The 20,511-nt window shown below is 45.1% G+C and overlaps 1 protein-coding gene across 4 annotated transcripts in view; it reads left to right on the top strand.

The window, feature by feature from the left end:
• Positions 1-4,365: 4,365 nt before the first annotated feature.
• EXT2 (exostosin glycosyltransferase 2) overlaps positions 4,366-20,511 on the top strand; it is a 133,226-nt gene continuing 117,080 nt past the window's right edge. Inside the window, exons 1-3 of one of the 4 annotated variants that reach the window (XM_035012606.1) lie at positions 4,366-4,517; positions 14,718-15,283; positions 16,262-16,351. In XM_035012606.1, the coding sequence (XP_034868497.1) occupies positions 14,748-15,283; positions 16,262-16,351 (626 nt within the window). In that variant the 5' untranslated portion in view covers positions 4,366-4,517; positions 14,718-14,747. Of the gene's footprint in view, positions 4,518-6,755; positions 8,171-14,717; positions 15,284-16,261; positions 16,352-20,511 lie in introns of those variants that run through there. The other 3 variants (XM_035012607.1, XM_035012604.1, XM_035012605.1) reach the window with 3 other exon arrangements.

A 20,511-nucleotide genomic window follows, 5' to 3' on the forward strand; every position in this document is an offset into this window, starting at 1 on the left:
CTTGAGGTCCATCAATGTCTCTCTTGTTATGGCGGAATAATATTCCATTGTAGGGGGGCACCTGGGTGGTGCAGTTGGTTAAGTATCTGACTCTTGGTTTGGGCTCGGGTCGTGATCTCAGGGTCATGAGATCTAGCCTTCGCATAGGGCTCCGTGTTGGGTGTGGAACCTGCTTAAGATTCTCTCTCTCCCTGTGTCCCTCCCCCTGCTCTCTCTCTCTTTCTAAAACAAACAAATAAATAAATAAATAAATATTTTCTTTTAAGATTCTATTTATTTATTTATTTAAGATTTTATTTATTTGACAGAGAGAGCACAAGCAGGGGGAGTGGGAGAGGGAGAAGCAGGCTCCCCGCGGAGCAGGTACCCTGATGCAGGGCTCGATCCCGGGACCCTGGGATCATGACCTGAGCCGAAGGCAGATGCTTAACCGACTGAGCCATGCAGGCACTGCAAATAAATACATCAATCTTAAAAAAATTTGTTATAAAAAATATTCCATTGTATGTACCATATCCCCTTTTCTTTATCCACTCACCTGGTGATGGATTGTTTCCATATCTTGGCTATTGTAAATAATGCTACAGTGAACATGGGGATAAACATCTAGTTTTAAATTTCCAAATTTGTCATTTTTATTTTTATAGTTTTATACAGTCAGTATTTATAGTTGTTGTTGTTTTAGTTGGTATTTGTTTTGATTTACCCTTGAGTTTATCAGTTTATTGTTTGCCATTCACACCTCATCTCAGTACTTTCTTCTGGTTCTAACATTCTTTTTCCTGAAGTACATCTTTCAGAAATTCTGTTAGGAAGGGTTTATTGATAGTAAATTCTTTCTTTTTGTGTTTGTCTGAAAATGTCTTTATTTCTTATTCTTGAAAGATGGCTTCACTGAGTCTACAATTGTACATGGACTACTAGCTTCTCTTGGCCTTCTTATGATTATCTTAATGCTTTCTGTGTTTTGTTTTTGTTCTTATTGAGAAGTCTGCTGTTAGTCTTCTTGTCCACCTGTTACAAATGGTCATCTCTGCCCAGTGATGGAAAATTCTCAGCTAATCTCTCCCTGGATACTGCTTCTTCATTCTCTCTATTCCCTCCTTCGTGATATATGCTGGCCTTCCTGCCTCTGTCCTCCCTCTCTTTCCACATCCTCGTCCATCTCTTTGTTTTCTCCTTGATCTGCATTCTGGGTAGTCTATTCAGATCTATATCCCAATTTACTAATTGTGTCTCATCTACTGCTTAACTTAGGCATTGAGTTCCTGATTTTTATGTTTAGTGCTTTTTCAAATTTCCTCGGTCTTTTCAGAAAATATCATCTTGTTTCTTTCTAATGTTGACATTCCATTTTTCAAGTCTTTGAGCACCATAAACTTACTTATTTTTTATTTATTTCTCATAATCCAATTATCTGTGGTTCTTGGAGGTAAAATTTGTGCTGTTTGTAGTTTCTTCTGACTGGCTTATTTATCATGTGCTCATTCTGGATTGTGTGCTTACATTTGTTGGGGTTTTATCTGTTGGGATCCTGAGCAGGCTGTGTGTGAAAGCATGACCCTCCAGCTGGGGGGGTTCATGTGTCCTTCTTCAGATGTGACCAACCTGTGTTGGTAATACTTTGTGTTATTCTCTAGGCTTGGAGCTTTCTGGGCCATGCTGGTAGATATAAATTCAAATCCCATATGGTTAAGAAGCCTGATGTTAAAGATTCTCAGCAGAGACTCTACTGTTCTCCATTCTCTGGACAAGACAGACAGTTTTTTGGTTTGTTGTTACTGATGTTGAGTTGGTTCCCCAGCCTTCCACCTCAGTATCCTGGCTTTCTGTGAGCCTCTTGGGATCCACTCCCCCACCTCGCATGCCCTGTTGTCGCTTCAACACTCAGTTTTCTCCCTGTAGCTTCATTTCTGGCCCCTGTATCTTTTCTTTACTATTTTTGTGAGCTCAGCTACCCATCAGACAGAGTGTTCATTATATTTGATCTGGGCTTGATAGGTGTTTTCTAGTTCTCCAGGCTGCCCAGCAGTGTCATTTAAGCTGAGCCAGCAAAAAATACCATACAATGATTCTTTCACAGAGTCTTTTTCCTTGGAGATTATACCTTTCTCCATTCTTGCAAACCACCATCATTTAAAGGAAGCGGTAAATCTGGGATACCACTGCACGCTAGCAATTCCTCCTGCCCGTAACCTTGCTTTCCCTTGATGATGCCACTTGCCTGGAAAGCCACGCTTTGTCTAACTTCCACTTTTGCTTTTCCTGACCCCCTGGGTCGGCAGGGATCTGCGCAGTCTCTGGTTTTTTCTGTGCCTTCAACGTGAGGAATGAAACATCTTTCTACAGCCTCACCTCTTTTAACCACTGACCACTGAACTTTTCTACCTTCTCAGGGACTGTGGGTCCTGGCTTCTAGTTTTCTATACCAGTCTGCTCCGCTGTCATCCTCAGCTGCTTTAGCATCTCTACAGCTTCTACAGTCATGGCTCTGTGCTTACTTACCTCCAATCACTGGCATGGTTTCTACCCCTGGAAATGTAGCCACATCGTTCTAGTTAGACTGGATGAAAAAAAACACTTGGTCTTTCTGATGGCTTCTTCTTTACATCCACTGCTTTTGCTCATGACTTTTTCTCTGCCTGGAATGCCCTATTCACTTCTCTACGTGCCAAAATCCTAACTATCCTCCAGGACCAGCAAAGATATTAACTATTGTGTGTGAAGTCTTCCCACATCTTTGCAACTGGAGGTGATTGCTTTCTCTTTTGAACCCCGTAGCACTTTATTTATATTCTCCCAGGCTACATTTCATCCTCTGCTTTGCCTAATATTACTCGTGCATTTGTCTTCTTTCTACGGAGCTCCTCCCAGTGTCTGGGCACCCTTTATTCATATTCCTAGAGCATTTAACTATGTCCAGGCACTACTCATGTCTAGGGTTATAAGAAGTAAATAAGATAGGTTCCTCTGAGGCGGTGCCTAACACAGGTCTTTAACAGAGAAAGTCCTCATTTAATGAACAGGTGAATGATTAATGAAGATATACATATATTTCTATATACACACAACATATATTTAATTCAGAGAAAGGCAAGAAAACAAAATACTTTCCATCTATCCTGTTACCAAATGGGGTGAATGTGTGGTAAATTTCCTGTTGTCTTGGGGGCATGTGGATTTGGAGGGCAGGGCAATGTTCTCTTGGATGTGGAGAAGCAAAATGTGGGTTTCCCATCTCCAGAACACTCTCATCCCAATATCCCTGGATCAGTAGCCAGCAGGCATTAACTGACAAGAATATTCCTGGAATCTCTTGCTGCTGGAAACCTCAGTCTCCAGACTCAGAATCTACTCCCTGATTACTTAAGCTGTAAGTAACAGCTTCCACTAGATGGCGCTATGGGATAGCTGGGCCCAGAACGGATTTGGCTTCTGCGGACTATTACCTGCAAACTGCACGGGCTCTGTGGGGTCATCTCATTAACCTCCCAATTACAGCACTCTGCATTTTGATAGATTTTTTTTTAGGCTTCACTTATGCCTTATGACAGGGGTTTTGCTGTGCATATGTGCATATGTAAGGCTAGATCATGTGAATAATACGGAAAGAAACAAAACAAAATCTCTTTCCCCCATTTCTATCTCCACCATTATTCCTCCAAAACTGTTCATTGCTTCTTGGATTCCCTCCAGAAAAAAATATTATACATACGCTTGAAATATAAACATCTGCATGTATATTTTCTCTCTCCTAATTTTGCATATACATAATTTTATGGAAAAGACCATATTTACTCAGTTTTAGAGCGTGCTTCCATATTCACACACCTTCGAGATATTTCTGTACCGACATATATATGCATTCTCACATGATTCCACTTTAGTCATAATTTATTTTGATTACTATAAATTTTCCCATAGTTCATTTTGCTTGTTTCCAGTTTTTAGCTATTATTTGGAAAAACGCTGTAATGAGTATTTTTGGTAAACGCTGTTGAGAATATCCGTAGGGTAAACATACAGAGGGATTGGTGGAAAGGTTGCGGGCATTTTACATTTGATGGATATGGCCCAGTTGCCCTCCGGGAATGCTGCACCACTACTCACTGTAATAAAACGTTTACATTTGTGTCAGTTTTATAAGTGAAGCACGGTGCTTCGCTGCTTGGGCCTGCAGTTTCTTTAATTATGAATAAGGCTGCAGGTCTCTGCGGGACCAAGTTTTAGGGTGGAGCCTGAGCTTCGCGCTCCTGCCTGGGAGAAACCCTACGCGGGGCCCTGGCTCCTCCTGTCCAGCAGGGGGCGCGGGCCCGGCCGCTCCCGCATGCGCAGTGCGCTCGGTGTCAGACGCCGCCGAGCCCGGTCGCTGGCGCCGCTCTCCCCGCTCGCTCGCGCAGACCCGGCGCCGGCGGCCGGCGACTCGGCGCGGTCCCTCCCGGGCGGCCGTGGCCCGCGCCCTGCGGCATGCCCCGGTGACCGAGCGCGGGGCCGAGCGGGAGGCAACCGTGGCCGAGGTGAGCGCGGCGCGGAAGGGCCTCCGGGGCCGCGGCGGAGTCGGGCCTGGCCGCCGGGAAGCGCGGGCCGCGCGGAGGCCTGAGGGCGGCGAGGGGCGACCCCACCCCCGCCGGGGCCGCTCGCGGCGTCTCGCGCTGTGGGAGCGCTTGGATCTCCGCACCGCCTGGTCCCTGGTAGCCCGGCCCGCCCCGCGCTTTGCGGCCCACTTGCGTCCTCTGCCCCCGCCCGCCCCTTTCCTCTCTCGCGGGACCCCGCAGCTGCCTTTCCCGCGGGGCCCACGCTGCCCCGGGACCTCTGCCTTCCCGCTGCCACCTCCTTCCCGCGAGCTGCGGGGATCGGGTTCTCCCCGCGGCGATTTCTGGCGCGCCGGGCTCTCCCGCGGCCGGTGGTAGCCCGTGCGGCGCAGGATGCCAGGGCAGGGCTTGGGGCACTGTGCCCTCAGCGCGGAGAAAAGCCTGGGTGGGGAAGGTGGTCCGGGGTGCCCAGGCCCTGGGCATCAGAGCTCAGAGGCATTTGGAGGTTTGCTACTGGCGGTGGGAGCCAGGTCAGTTTTGAGACTCAAATGATTGCTTGGTGTAACTTGCTGGGAACTGCTAAGCTAGAAGGGTCCTTGACTGGCTGGTCTGAAGATGCCTTTAAATGGAAATATGTCGATTTTCATTCTTCGGAGTCAGCTGAGTGCTGTAAGGATTTGCACTGGGCTTGGGTTTGTGAATGTCAGGGCTCAAAGGCTGTTCGTGTTAATATATGACTCAGTTTCCAGCATTCCTCACTTCCGCTGTCTTAAGCCTCTCGGTTGCATGTGCTGGTATGAATAGATAAATTTGGATCCGTCAAGTTATGCTGCCTTTGCTTGTTGAGGAGTGAAAAAGGTAGATCTAATCTAGGCTTTCGTAGGTAATTAGGCGAGGCTTGGAGGTTAGTAGCTGGGGCTCCGGAGTCAGACTGCCATCCTCCCAATCCTAGCCTTGGCATTTTCTAGTTTTGTGACATTGTGCAAGTTACTTAGCCTTCCCCTTGCACTTTCCCTATCTGTAAAATGAGGATAATAATAGCTTGTCACATGGCACTGTTAGAAAGATTAAATACGTTAACACAAAGTGCTTAAAACAGATGCATGTAGTGAGTCCTCAGTATAGTTTAGTTATTAGTTGTTATATACATTATATTAATTATAGTATAATTCTCACAATCAAGGAAACACTTTTTTTTTTCCCCATTGGAAACCATTTTTAGGGATGGTTAGTCATCATATAACTTTAATTATAAAGAACTCTATCAAGGAAGGCAATGAATCACAGATCTTCCTTCTTTTGCTAATATTTGGTTCCTTTGTTTTCAGGCACAGCGGGGTTAAGTTCCAGTATTGCAGTGGCCCTGGGAGTTCAGTTGTGAGGGCTTTTCTAAAAAGGTTAAGATGAGATTGTGATTCAGAGCATCAGACTAAATGGATTGGATATAGCCTGAAGCACCAAGGATAGATTTTCAGGCACATTTTCGGGATAAATAATTCCAGGAACAGAAAATGCATCTCATCCTGACAGTAGAGAGGAGTTAAAAGATTTTTCCAGTGACTCAGTGCTCGACAGTTAGACAGATGATTCCAGTGTTTTGCAGGGACAGGTTTGATGTGTTTCAGGGAGGTTAAGTTTGTAAGGCTTTGCTGTGAAATTCTCGTTTCATATGGGTTATGGTATTATGTGAAACATTAATTAGTAGAAGACTCCTTTCAGTCCTCTTCTGAGAGGCTCAGTGTCAGGGGCATTGAACATGGTGGTGGTAGCAAGTGTCCTCTTAGGATGGGAAGATTATGACTCGTTTTCTTGGATGATGGTTTTGGGGACATACATCTTTCTGTGCTTCAGTGTGTGGAAATTGACTACAAGAAAATGACAACCAGTAGAAGAGACAAACTTGCAAATACTTAATATAACATGGCAAATGTTGGGATGAGGTATGTGAAAGGTACATGGATGCTCACCAAGAAGGTTCTCTAGCTCTAAAGCACCATTTAGTAAGGGACTTTTTTCCTCTCATCTCTCATCCTTTGCTTTCCTTTTTCATTTAAGGCTTTTCCCCTCCCCCCCCTTTTTTTGTTTAAAGATTTACTTATTTGAGAGAGAGAGAGAGAGAGAGTGTGAGCACGCAAGCAGTGGGGAGGGGCAGAGGGAGAGGGAGAGAGAATCCCAAGCAGACTCCTTGTTGAGCGCAGAACCCTATAACCCTGGGATCATGACCTGAGCTGAAACCAAGAGTTGGACGTTCAACCAACTGAGCCACCCAGGTGTCGCTCCCCTCGTTTTTAGTTTTACTTCACCTCAAATACTCACCATATCTCCCACCTGTTTGGCAAAGGCTTGTGGGAGCTTGCTTTGGCTGTGTAGGCGTATCTCAAAAATGTGAGTTTACATCTGGGAATAGCCCTCAGCCAGTAGGGGATGGGCTTCAGTGGATGAATGCCATCATTTCCTCTCCTTCAAAGGGACAGTTCTGAGGTGTGTTCTACATAGTTCTGCAGAGGACTGAGCCCCATTCCTCAGCTCAGTATGGTAATCCTCATGGCTTTCCGTTCTTCCCTGACTCCCCTCCTTCGTCCCTCACTCTGGCTCTCTGGACTCATCTTCTGCAAGCTCCCTGCTTTCCAGTTGTTTTTTCCTAGTTTGGTGGAACATAAGCTAAGACAGTTGGTACTAGAATGGCTCTGGAAAGCCGACCCTGAGAATAGTATTGTAAAACTGGACTCCCTCACCCTCAGATGGCAACAAGGGCCCCTATGCAGCTGTTGATAACCCCTGGTACTCTAGCATCACAGTTGTGTGACTCTCGCCAACGGTGGGTGGGATGTGACTCAGGTAGAAGGGAAAGCATTGGCTAGTACAGTAGCTCTAGCACGTGGGCAGGATATGGACCATGGGAATGATAAGGCTAGTGGAGCTGGCTGTCTCTTGTCATCTTTCTTCAAGCCTTGAGGTAAGGTCAGGCTCAGATCAGCCAGGTATCAACCCCAGGACACACTGTGAGCGACAGAAGGCTCTGTGGCAGCATCTCCTGCAGTCAGAAGCCAGACTGTCGAAAATCAGGCGCGGAATTTAATCATAATTATGGCAAAACTGCAGAGGAGGCTGAAGGCGCAGCCTGGGGCAGGTGGCCTCTGCTAAAGTCAGGGGTGAGGCCTGAGATGCAGCTATTTGGTAGAAGCATGGAGAACTCTGAACTCCCAGATTTCCTTAGATCCTCGGGGCTAGTGGAAGTATCCTCTGGACACTCTGCAAAGACCTTGCTGAAGGCTCTTGCCTTGCAGGATGGTACTTATCCTCTCAAGATCTGCCTCCCCCTCCCCTCGGATCTCAGCATTGCCTAAGCGGGGAAGTACAGTCCCTGCTACTGGACAAATAGCTTTTGTACTGGAGTTGTAGGACCTGGCTCCTGGGAACCAGCGGGAGCTGAGGGCACACGTGTGCGAGTGAATCTTGAGGGTGTCAGCTGAAGAGTGGGGTAACGGTGGACCATAAAGCTGCTTGGGAAAGGCTGTGTCTCTTTAGGAGCATTCTCTCAGGATTAGGGGTTTAATGATCTTGCAAGAACAACTGGAGCAACTGGGCAGATTCCTTGAAACTTGGACATGACCATGATCTGCACCACTGGTTCTCAGGTAGGGGTGATTTTGGCTCCCCCGGGGGTATTTGGCAATGTCTGGGTATATTTTTGGTTCTCAAAACTGGGGGTTGTTTCTGGCTTCCCACAGAAAAGGATGATCTGGCCCGAGATAACAGGCCAGAAACTGCTGGCCTGTTGGAAATGAGGTGGAGATGCCAGAGCTGTCTGGGGAGAGTGTTGAGGAAGGGATCAGAGGTATTGGGGGGTGGAGATTTGAAATAGATTTATTATTTGAGGCCAGAGATGTACACCTGCCCATGTTCCCGGGAGGGCTCACTCCTATAATTCTGGCAACATGGAATGCCCACTGGAGGCCAGCATCTTTGAGAAACTCAGTGTGGACTGTTTCCTGTAGGCCAGAATTGGCTTTAGATGTGATTGGGGAACTGGGTTCCCAAGTATCTGTGAGGGTGATAGGATTCTGAAATAGCGGAGGCTGGGTGGCATTGACCTTCAGTGGCATGGTAGACACAGTCCCCACAATGGCCAATAAAGCCCAACTTGCTGCTGATGTGTCTTGATCCACAGTGATGCTAATAGAGTATAGTATCCTTAAGGACAGTATAGATGGGCAGCTAACTAAGGTATTGCTTGACTTGTATAACCAGAAAAAAAAAACCAAGAGCGGGCAAGTAGAAGGCTGATGTCAGCTGTTGCAGTGGAAAAATCACTGTTCAACCCCAGTTTTCAGGCAGGAGCTCAGACCCATATCCCATGGATTGAGAGGGAGCCTGGGTCTCTTTAAAGAGGTCTTTGAAATGTTCCTGCAGGTATAGACAGACGTTCACCCAGTCCTTCCTCCAGGAACTGCAGCTCTTTATCAGACTAATGGTACATTGAGGAAAGGATAAGATCCAGACCTTTTGAGGGTTGTTGAGTACAGAGTATGAGCTGATAATAGTACCAGACAATCTCAAGCAATAGTGGGCGGGAGTTGGGAGATCAGTGCCTTGGCTTCTCATCCTTCTGAGGGACAAGTTTAGTTTTTGTGGTTTTTCAAGAGTTCCTAGCACTCCCAAGAGCCCCTTTTGCCCACCTTACTGGCTGTCCCTGGTTCTGTGTCTCTCTCTCCTTGCTGTTTACTCTGGCCTTCTGAGATCACCTCCCAAGTAAGGAAACTCCCTGTACCTCCATCCTTGTCTCTGGTTCTTTTTGCAGGGGGCCAGGGGGACCAAACTATGACAAGTAGGAAGCGCAATGTGATGCTTAGGACTCTAACATAGGGGCATTAGCCCCTCTTCTTTCCAGCCCTCCTGCTGACCACTTGGGACTCAAGCCTGTTCATATACTCCTACCAGCGGAGTTCAGTGGCTCCAGGCCCTGCCCACACCGGGTGCTGTTTGACTCTTCCGTTTTCTTGTGTTGGCGGCTGGATGGTGTCTCATTGTCGTTATACGTTCGCTGACCATTGATGAGACTAAAGGTGGTTTTCAGGTGTCGCTGTGCCGATTTTGTGTCCTCTCCTGTGTAATTCCTTTTTAAGTCTTCTGTCTGGTTTTCTCCTTTTTGTTTTCTTGTTCTTTGTTTGTTTTTATTGTTTTGTAGGCATTCTTTATTTGGCTTGCTAGTCCTTATCAGTTATATGGATTGCAGGTCTCTACTAGTTTATTGATTGTCTTTTTACTTCTATATGGTATCTTTTGATGAAGAAAAATTCTTAATTGTAACACAGGTTTTATCATTTTATCTTTTTGTGGTTTGCACTTCTTGTATTTTGTTTTAGAAATCATTCTCTGCCCAGAAGTCATAGAGATTTCTAAGTATTTTATAGTTTTGCCTGTTACACGTAGTTTTTTAATAGACCTTGGATAGATTTTTCTCCCCTCTGGCTGCTTTTAACATTTTTTTCTTTAGCTTTCTTTTTAGTTGTTTTACTTCGACATATCTAGGTGGCTATTTTTTTTTTTTTTTGTATATATTCTGCTTGGATTTGAGCTTTTTTTTTTTTTAAAGATCTTATTTCTTTATTTGAGAGAGAAAGAATGAGAGAGAGAGAGAGAGAGCATGAGAAGGGGGAGGGTCAGAGGGAGAAGCAGACCCTCCGCTGAGCAGGGAGCCTGATGCAGGACTTGATCCTGGGACTCCAAGATCATGACCTGAGCCGAAGGCAGTCGCTTAACCAACTGAGCCACCCAGGTGCCCCAAATTTGAGCATCTTGAATCTGTGGGCTGATATCTTTCATTGAATTAGGAAAAACTTATCAGAAGACAGCTGGATTCTCATATCTACTTCTGCAGTCTTTACAATAACATGTGTCACATGGCCTCAAAAATGAAAGTGAAAAAATCCTGTCAGTGTTGTTCAGAGCCTTTGAAAGGGTCATGGGGACTCCTGGCATCAGACGTACTTTGAGAACCACCAGTGTGAGATTTTGGTATTAAGGTTATGCTAGCCTCCTAATAGAAGCTGGGGAGTGTTTCACCTTTCTTTCTGGACTTGGAAATAATTTGTGTAAAATTGGAATTATTTCTTGAATGTGCAGTAGAACTTCTGGGCCTGAAATTTTCTTTATAGGAAGATTTTTAAAGTTTTTATTTATTTATTTTTTAAAGATTTTATTTATTCATTTGACAGAGAGAGAGACAGTGAGAGAGGGAACACAAGCAGGGGGAGTGGGAGAGGGAGAAGCAGGCCTCCCGCCGAGCAGGGAGCCCGATGCGGGGCTCAATCTCAGGACCCTGAGATCATGACACGAGCCGAAGGCAGACGCTCAACTGAGTGAGCCACCCAGGTGCCCCTAAAGTTTTGTTTTTAAAGAATTTTTCTAGCTCATCTTAAGTTTTCAAATATATTGGTGTAAGTTCATTGATATCATCTTTTAACTACAGGCAGCATTTAGAGTTTTCATTCTAGATATTTATTTGTGCCTTTTTTTCTTTATCTTGATTAATTCTACCAGAGTTATATCAAATGTCAATTTTATTCACCTTTTTAAAAAAGCAACTTTTAGGGGTACCTGGGTGGTGTAGTTGGTTAAGTGTCCGACTTTTGGTTTCGGCTCAGGTTGAGATCTTGGGGTTGTGAGATCAAGCCACACTTTGGGCTCCATGTTCAACACTGAGTCTGCTTGTGACTCTCTCCCTCTGCCCCTCCTCACTGCTCACGTGCATGCTGTCTTTTGCACGCTCTCTTTAAAATAAATCTTTAAAAAAAAAACTTTAAAAAGCGACTTTTAGCTTTGTTGATCCTTTCTGTTTTTTTTATTAGTTAATTACTGTTTTTGTTTATTACTTATTTCCTTCTATTTGGGTTTATTTTGTTGTGATAGTGCCTTTTTCATAGTCTGTAACTCTTGAACATTTGTAAGCTCACGTGGATTCTATTTTTGTTCCATTAATCCCAGTTTTATTATGTATGAAATCAGTTTTTTTCCAAACTGTGCGTGACCCATTATCAGGTGATATAATTCATCTCATAGGTAAGGCCAGCATCAGTAGAATGACAGAATAGAAAAATACCATGTTTGTTCCATGTTCTATGGCTAGTATTGTATACTAAGGTTAAATACTTTTTTGTGAAGCTTTTCTTTCTTTTTTTAATTAAAAATTGTTTTAAAAGATGTATTTATTTATTTTAGAGAGAGAGAGAGAGAGAGAGAGAGCGTGCGCGCGCACGAGCAGGGGGAGGGGCAGAGGGAGAGAGAGTCCTGAAGCAGACTCCCCGCTGAGCAGGGAGCCCAACATGGACTCCATGGACCCTGAGATCATGACCTAGGCTGAAATCAGGAGTCAGCTGCTCAACCAACTGAGCCACCCAGGGGCCCCTGTGAAGCTTTTATTTAAAATACACACACACCTATGTCTGTATTGGGTCACAATATAAAATGTATTTCTTATTGTAGGTTTTAGTTAAAAAAAAAAAAAAAGGTGTGAAAGCTACTGTGTTAAAAGGTAGTTTGTCTAATTTCAGTCAAGATTTCAAACCTGATGACACAAAAAAACACTGAGGAGCCTGCTAAAATGCCCGATTCAGTGACCCTATTTTAGACGGGCTAGTACAGACCTCCGGCACCTGGGCCAAAGACTCTGGTTTAACAACCTGCGCCTGTGATGCTCACCCTTTGGGTGTTTGAAAACCACCGATCCGGGGATAAATGTACCTGGAGAGCCTGCTGGGGAGTTCTGACTTGCCGCCGTGGAGCGGGTGGCTCCTTGCCTGCATGTGTGCTGAGCCTTCCTATCTTCTAGCTCCCGCAGAGACAGAGAATGCCAAGAAAGCTACCTTGGGGGGGGAGGGGGACTGGAGGTAGTAGGGAGTAGGGGCAAGCTGGTGGTTAGAATGACAGAAACACTGAAATGGTTCTCATGCCCATATTTCTGTCCTGGAATCAATGAACATATGTGAATGGTTGATGTATGTTCCCCAAAGATGATAATTTTTAAGCTTAAAAATATATGCACCTTCATGCAGTCATGTGTGACCAGCAGATTTCTTACATTCCAACTGATGGTCACAGGAGATACAAGTTGAAATCTTTTGTGACTGTTTACATTTTGCCCCCAAAGCTGGTGCGATTGCAACATTCAAGGCTTGGCAGCACCCCGCCAGCTAGGCCGGAAGCCGTTTTGCCATGTGGGCAGTGATGCGGGAGAGCGCCATTTAGCCAAAGTAAAAATGGTTGCTACCCTTGAAGATGGTCCATGAACTTTTCAGTTTTTTCCCTTTTTATTAATAGCTTTTCTGAAATACCAGTGAGTAGAATGAGACCATTTTGTAGGTTGGGACTTTGACACGTGGCTTGCCCGAAGCAGCTTACCGCAGTGACATGGTGAGTCTGTGACACGTGGTGCAGTCCCACGGCTCTGCCCTCCCCACACAGTATCCAGGCATCCAATGGGGCAGGCTTGTTTGGTAAGGATCTTAAGTTGTGATCTACAGGGAAAGTCCGTATTTTCGGGTGAGGACTAAGAATATCTTTGTATCATTCAGAGATGCTTACTGGCTGTTTCATTCAGGTATTGCTGTATAACAAACCAACCCAAAATTTAGTGACCCAAGCAACAATAACTACCATGTATTTGCTCAGGATTCTGCAGTCTGTGCAGAACTTGCTGGAGATGGTTCCTGTCTGTTTTATTCAGTTTGCAGTGGGGTCTCCCTGGCGTTACCTTCAGCTGGGAGCCCAGCTTCCTGATGGCACGGCAGCTGGGTTCCCAGAGGACAGAACAGCAGCTACAGGTCTCTTAAAGCCTGAGCTCAAAAGCCCGAGAATGTCACTTCCGCCACATTCTCCCGGTCAGAGCAAGTCACAAGGCTAGCCCAGATTCAGGGGGGAAGAGGAATAGATTCTGCCTTTTGATTAGAAAAGTGGCATGCACATTCAAAGATGTGAAGAATTGTTGGCATCAGTCTTTGGAAATTGATCCACCACATTGACCCTTCTTTCCCTCGCTCCCTATCTCCCTATGCTTTTCTACTTTCCTTCCATCTAAATGTGTCAATTTGTCACCTTATGAAACATCACTATATTTTATTTAAAGAGTAATCTAGCCTAATAGTCCTTGGCACCTTATTGATACTTTCCTAGTGATATTTTTACATTTTGCATTTTGTCATAGCTTTGTCTTACCTCCCTCAGTAGAATGTAAGTTCCCGTAAGGTGGAGTCTTTGCTTTCTTCCTCGTTTCTTTTCTTTTTTTTTTTTTTAAAGATTTTTTATTTATTTATCTGACAGAGAGAGACACAGCGAGAGAGAGAACACAAGCAGGGGGAGTGGGAGAGGGAGAAGCAGGCTCCCCGCAGAGCAGGGAGCCCGATGCGGGACTCGATCCCAGGACCCTGGGATCATGACCTGAGCCGAAGGCAGTCGCTTAACCAACTGAGCCACCCAGGCACCCTCTTCTTCGTTTCTTGCACAGTGCGTGTTCGGTGCTCGCTCATCACAGGGTTGACTGAATAAGTGACTGAAAACAGATTTTAGGATAACCAAGAGCCAGTTTGTCCAGATGAAGCATCAGTTTATGTTAGGCAAGTGGTTTTTTTTTTAAAGACTTTTATTTATTTAGAGACTGGGGGGGAAGGGCAGAGAGAGACTCTCAAGCAGACTCCCTGCAGAACGTGGAGCCCGTGGGGCTCGATCCCACTACCCTGAGATCATGACCTGAGCCGAAACCAACAGTCGGAAGCTCAACCGACTGAGCCACCCAGGGGCCCCATATGTTAGCCAAGTGTTTAAAAACGAAATAAAACAACTATCTTTATTCTACTTTTGACTTTCTTCCTTGGTCAGCGCCCCTCTTCCTAGGCCCCACGCATTTATGACTTATGCTTTCATTGAATATATATTTATAGGATATAGTTAAATTTATCAACATTTGTATTTAGTGTGTACAATATGAAATACTAAATATGGCGTATAGCACACATTTAATACACAAATATATATTCGAATATATTTACAAGAAGGGTCAAAAATCCCTTTTCATTATTTCCTCAAACCGCTTCAGGGAAAGAAATAGGATGCTGAGGGTCAGACAGTCCTTTCAGGGGTCACTTGCCACCCTGCCTGCTTCATTTTTCTTGTGTCTCCCCCTGGAACTAGGAGTGGGAGGAAGAGGCTGTCTGTGTCATTATGTGTGCGTCGGTCAAGTACAATATCCGGGGTCCTGCCCTCATCCCAAGAATGAAGACCAAGCACCGAATCTACTACATCACCCTCTTCTCCATCGTCCTGCTGGGCCTCATTGCCACCGGCATGTTTCAGTTCTGGCCCCATTCCATCGAGTCCTCCAGTGACTGGAACGTAGAGAAGCGCAGTGTCCGCGACGTGCCCGTGGTCAGGCTGCCGGCCGATAGTCCCAGCCCCGAGCGCGGCGATCTCAGCTGCAGGATGCACACGTGCTTTGATGTCTACCGCTGTGGCTTCAACCCAAAGAACAAAATCAAGGTGTATATCTACTCTCTGAAAAAGTACGTGGACGACGCTGGTGTCCCCGTCAGCAACACCATCTCCCGGGAGTATAACGAGCTGCTCACGGCCATCTCAGACAGCGACTACTATACCGATGACATCACCCGGGCCTGCCTGTTTGTCCCATCCATCGACGTCCTTAACCAGAACACGCTCCGCATTAAGGAGACAGCACAGGCACTGGCCCAGCTCTCTAGGTGTGTAGCCCGTTTACAGACGGGAGCCATGGCCTTGGGGGAGCTGGAGGGAAGGGCGGGGAGAGGGGATGGGTCTCCTCTTGAGCTGGCCTCCAGCTGCTGTCTCTTTCCTCGTGGGAGGGCATGTGTATGAGCGACCGACTTGGAGCGTGAAGCTGGTGCCGGAAGCACCTCGCCTCTGTACCGGTGAAAAGCCGTCGGCCAGCCGACCTATTGCTGTGGGCTCCCACCTGCATGGAGTTTAAAACCTCGGGATGGCTCATCCTCCCATAGCTTTCCTGTTATATTGAAATCTCCCCCCACCCCTTACTACTTACGTAATATATTAGCATGTTCACTGTAAAAAGTCTGGAAATACAAGTAAGCAAAAAGAAGCATGTAAGATTCGTTCCATGATGCCACCTCAATGATGTTACTTCCCAGTCATTTTTGTATAAAAACTATACACGTACGCATGTGTATATACATTTTTGTATGAAGTAGGCATATGCACGTGTACACGTTTCGTCAGAAATGGGATTACACAATTCTATACTCTTCTGCTGCCTTTTTTCCTTAATACGTTGTGAATGTATTTCCAGATAACTTCATGTTCGTTTACTATATAATTTTAAGGGTTGTATAGCCTTCCATTTTATGCATGTTCCATGATGTACTTAACCAGGCTTCTATATGCCTTTTTTGTTTCTTTAACCAAATGGTGAACATTCAGATCGTTTTTGGGTTGTCATTATCATAGGCACACCTGTAGTGGCCAAGCTCGAAGTACACATCTACCTGTTTTTCCTTTCGAGGAGCCAGCCTAGTGTCTGATGTACTCTTGGGATTTCTAGGAATTCACTTGGCACCCCGGAGAAGTAGCCCTAGTTGGGGTTGGGGATACTTGCTGCTTGTCATCCCAGTAACTGATTCTTGTTTCTGTTCCTTCGTAGTTGACATATAAATTCAACTACATGTACATGTTTCATTTCTTAATAGGTGGGATCGAGGTACAAACCACCTGCTGTTCAACATGTTGCCTGGAGGTCCCCCAGATTATAACACGGCTCTGGATGTCCCCAGAGACAGGTAAGTGTATTTGGGGCTATCCCAGTGATGGGTTTCTGAGGGTTAAGGAAATGCAAGACCCTTTCTTTCATGTGAAGTCCTATTTCCAAGGCTAGTGGGGCAGACTATGTAATCAGAATTGTCAAAATAAAACATTGTCCTAGGCATTTCCCTCCTTGAGACATAGATGTAGTGAGACTGGACCTGCTTAAATCTGTTACGGAGAACCGACTAGAACTTACGTTATAGCAAAGCATTTTATTTTTTTTTAAAGATTTTATTTACTTGTCAGAGAGAGACAGACACAGAGAGAGCACAGGCAGAGGGAGCCGCAGGCAGAGGGAGAAGCAGGCTCCCCGCTCAGCAAGGAGCCCGATGCGGGACTTGATCCCAGGACCCTGGGATCATGACCCGAGCCAAAGGCAGACACTTAACCAACTGAGCCACCCAGGCGTCCCTAGCATAGCGTTTTAAAAAACGATCTTTTTTTCTCAGTCTGAGTTTTGCTCTCCTTAATGCAGCACCCCCAACCCCAAGGCCCGTTTCATGCCTGGCTTGTGTCGGCTCTGTCCGAATTTGGGAGCATTTGTAAAAAGTAGAGCCGCAGTTTGCTGTGGGAAGGGGGCACGGAGGTGTGAAAGTGACACCTAGAGCCTGTCATGTCAGGGGAACGAGAGCACTCTGGTTCATTGACTCTCCATTGTCTCGGTCAGTGGGGTCTTTCCTTCTGTCCTCCCATCCCTCCTGGCCCCCACCCACTTCTTTCCTTCCTCTCTTCCTAATGAAACCTTCCAAACAGCACGTGTGGTGTGGGGTGGTTGGGATTGCGGGATTATGATTGAGTCTGTTCACTCTGTTAATCACCCCTTTTCCACATCGACTGAACTGCTTGGGCTGAAGGCTTCCCAGAACGCTCAGGGATGGGGTACCGCGTGAGGTTCCTTTCCTAGTACTGGGTTCAAGGCTTTGAGGAGAGCAGAAAAGTGAGGTCCATGGTAGGGGTCCCGGGCAATACTCAAGGTACAGCAGTGTTGTGAGTTGACATCAGAACTCACTCATAAGTCATTTTATTACAGTTGATGTTTCACTCGTAAAATCACTGTTACGGGTTAAAGGGTAGCCCGAGGCCAGTGGTGTTCTCAGCTCGCTAAAGGCTGACACCAGCATTTATGAAAATCTGCACTTGGGACTACTTTTCCCTGGAAGATTAAATCCAAGCCTCTTTACCTTAAGTGGTTATTATGTAGGGTCATTGTTGTGTTTCTATCTGGAAATACAATTACCACTAGAAGAGACCTACACTCCAGGACCCCCCTCTCACCTTTGGTGTAGAAAGCGTTTTGGTCGATAGAGGGCAGTCAGGCTACACAAATTCTATAGAACCCGGCTAAACACAAGGGGGAGCCCTGGTTTGGCTGTCAGCCTCAGTGTTCCTGAGTGGGCTACTGTTTTATGGATTTGGTTGCTCTGGGAAAGTGAAATACTTTAGGGAACAGAGAAGGGAAGAAAAAGCTGTTAGGAATGCTGTGTCTTCACCTGCTGTTCTGGGTTTATTTTGAGAAGGGCTTATTTCTGTTTGGGACATTTCACTTTTTGCTGACATTTTGGTATATGTATTTGCATGGGAGAAGGATTTTATTTTTATCAAGTGCACATGTTAAATGGGGTTTCACTTCTCTGCGGGGAAGTGTCAAGTAGTCAAGAAGAAGTTTGAGTTCTTGCTAGTGCTTAGGTGTTAAGGATCAGGAGGGTTAAATCTTTTTCCCTGTGGATGTATTTTTGTAAGTGATTATAGGCAATCCTATAGCAAGTAATGAATCACTGTGTTCCTTCTTTATCTGTGCATGTGGGAAATTTCATTTTGAAACCTAGGTGGTCTTCTGGTTGGAAGGAAGAGTAGATTTTTTGTGAGTTTTTCTTATCATTTGTCCTTGTTCCTGGATTCAGAGGAGGCAAGAACCATGAGGACAGAATGGTTTTAGCAAGAGCTGCATATCAGATTATTTGGAAATTAGAAAGCAGACAGGCTAGATTAGACTGCGTCAAGGGTCTGCTGAAATCTAAGGTCATAGGTGAGATTGCTTGAGAATGATTTTACTCGGGGAAATGTAAGGACCAGGACAGAAGGAAATGTCTGCTCAGCATATATATCTTTTGTGCTGCTTAAATCTGTTTTTATTTCTCTTCCAATTTTTAAAAATCCTACACATGCTGCGGGTATACTTTCTTTGTACAAGATTGCAACAATGTGCAAGCGTATTAAAGAGTAAAATATAAACATATGCTTCAGATCCTCCTCTATTTTCCTTCCCTACTGAAAGGTGGTCATTGTCCTCAAATACTCTGTATTTTTCTAGCCTTTTCTTCTATGGATTTATACACAACATGTATAAATATGTGCATGTGCATGTCTGTGTGTGTATATATATATGTATACACACACACATACACACACACAGACCCATTTTAAGTGGGAGCAAATTATACCTCTTCAGTGCCTTACTTTACCAATCTTTGTTTTCTCATATATGTTCTGTAATACTGTTACTATGCCGGATTGTTATTGTGTCTTTGCACATCTCTCACAGATTTCTACTTCGTGTGGGTTTTATTTAACTTGTTATAGAAAATTTCAAACCTGTATAAAAGAAGAGATTAGTATGGATAACTCATGCCCCTCTGTCAGCTTTGGTAATTATCAACTCAGGGCTGGTCTCCATTGGTTTGTACTCCTACCCACCCCCTACCAGGTTATCTAGACGCAAATTCCAGATGTTATATCATTACCTCTGTAATTATTTCCATTTGAATCTCTCCACGATAAAGGATTTTTAAAAATACAACTATAGTACTATTTTCACATCTAAAAATTTAATAGGAATCTAATATCGTCAAATATCTAGCCATTGTTCAGATTTACTTGTCTCATACATATTTTTTAAATAGTTTGTTTGATTCAGTAAACAAATAAGGATGATTAATAGAATTGGTCAGCTTTTTTTTTTTTGCGAAATTTGAAGCTTTATATTTGAGGAATTTGCAAGCCTGATTGCATGCATGGTTCAAAAGAAAGCAAAGGATGTGCTTGCAGACGAACTGTGTTTAGGCCCTGTGGACACTCAGATGGGAGGAGGACTGGGAGAACATCTGAGGACAGACTGGAGCAGCGATGGTGGAGTGTGTGAGGCCGTGCAGAGGGCTCTATGACAGAGGACGTGTCCTAGCGTCAGGAAGGCCTGCAACGTGCTAAAAATGCTGCAGGACACTTCGAGTGACGTGATGCTTGACCTGGCGTAAGTCTGATCATCAGATTAATGCTTTTTTAGCTGCAAGTTTTCTATTCAGTCTCTTGTAGCTTTGGAACTGATCTCTGATTTGGGGATACATAATAGGAAAGCAGAATGTGCTTTTCAGAAATGCACTTTTCACTCAATGCAAAACGTGTTCTGTAGAGCAAGGGAAGCTCACGCTATTGTCTCCATTATCATGGTGTGGAGTCCTTGGCAGAAGAAGATACAGGGACTTGAAGTCGAAGTCTTATCAGTAGCAGGGCCGGTGTGAGGTCTGTTTGACTGCAGTCCTGGCCCTTGCGGAGGTCACAAGTAGAGATCTCGAGTGTATGATCTGTGACGTAGGACGTGCTTCCGAGTGCATGCTTTCCCCCTACCAATGCATAACCCCCACCCTACTATCCTGGAACAGAGTAACAACAGTTGGGGCCCCAGGGACAGAATTATAGTACAAGTTGGTGTGATACACACCTGCTTCCTTTCTTGCCCCTTGCTCGTTCCCCTTTCCTTTGGGACTGTGAGTGTAATCACCTAATCACCCACCACCCTGGCTTACCTGAATTGCCTGGTGTCTCTATATTGGATCCATGTTTGTTTCTCTGCACAGAGGTCACAGGGTCCCCTGCAGTCTGCCTGCTGTCATGGCATCGGCCCAGATTCATGGTGGATGGATTCACTGCTAAATGCTGATCAGGAAAAATAAGACCGTATGTTGGTATTAAGGATAGTCAGTAAGTTTTACAGAGTAGACTGGCAGCTGGAGAGGTTTTTAGCCTGCACTTTACCTCACTAACCAATTCTTGGTCTCATAACGCTTAAAGAAACAGATTGGGTTTTCCAGGGGTGGTTGGAAAATCTTTGAACTTCAACTGGTCATGTTCGAAGGGAATG

Source organism: Mirounga leonina, unplaced genomic scaffold (genome assembly GCF_011800145.1).
Source record: "Mirounga leonina isolate KUSES-001 unplaced genomic scaffold, KU_Mleo_1.0 Mir_166, whole genome shotgun sequence".
In the NCBI taxonomy this organism is placed as follows: domain Eukaryota; kingdom Metazoa; phylum Chordata; class Mammalia; order Carnivora; family Phocidae; genus Mirounga; species Mirounga leonina.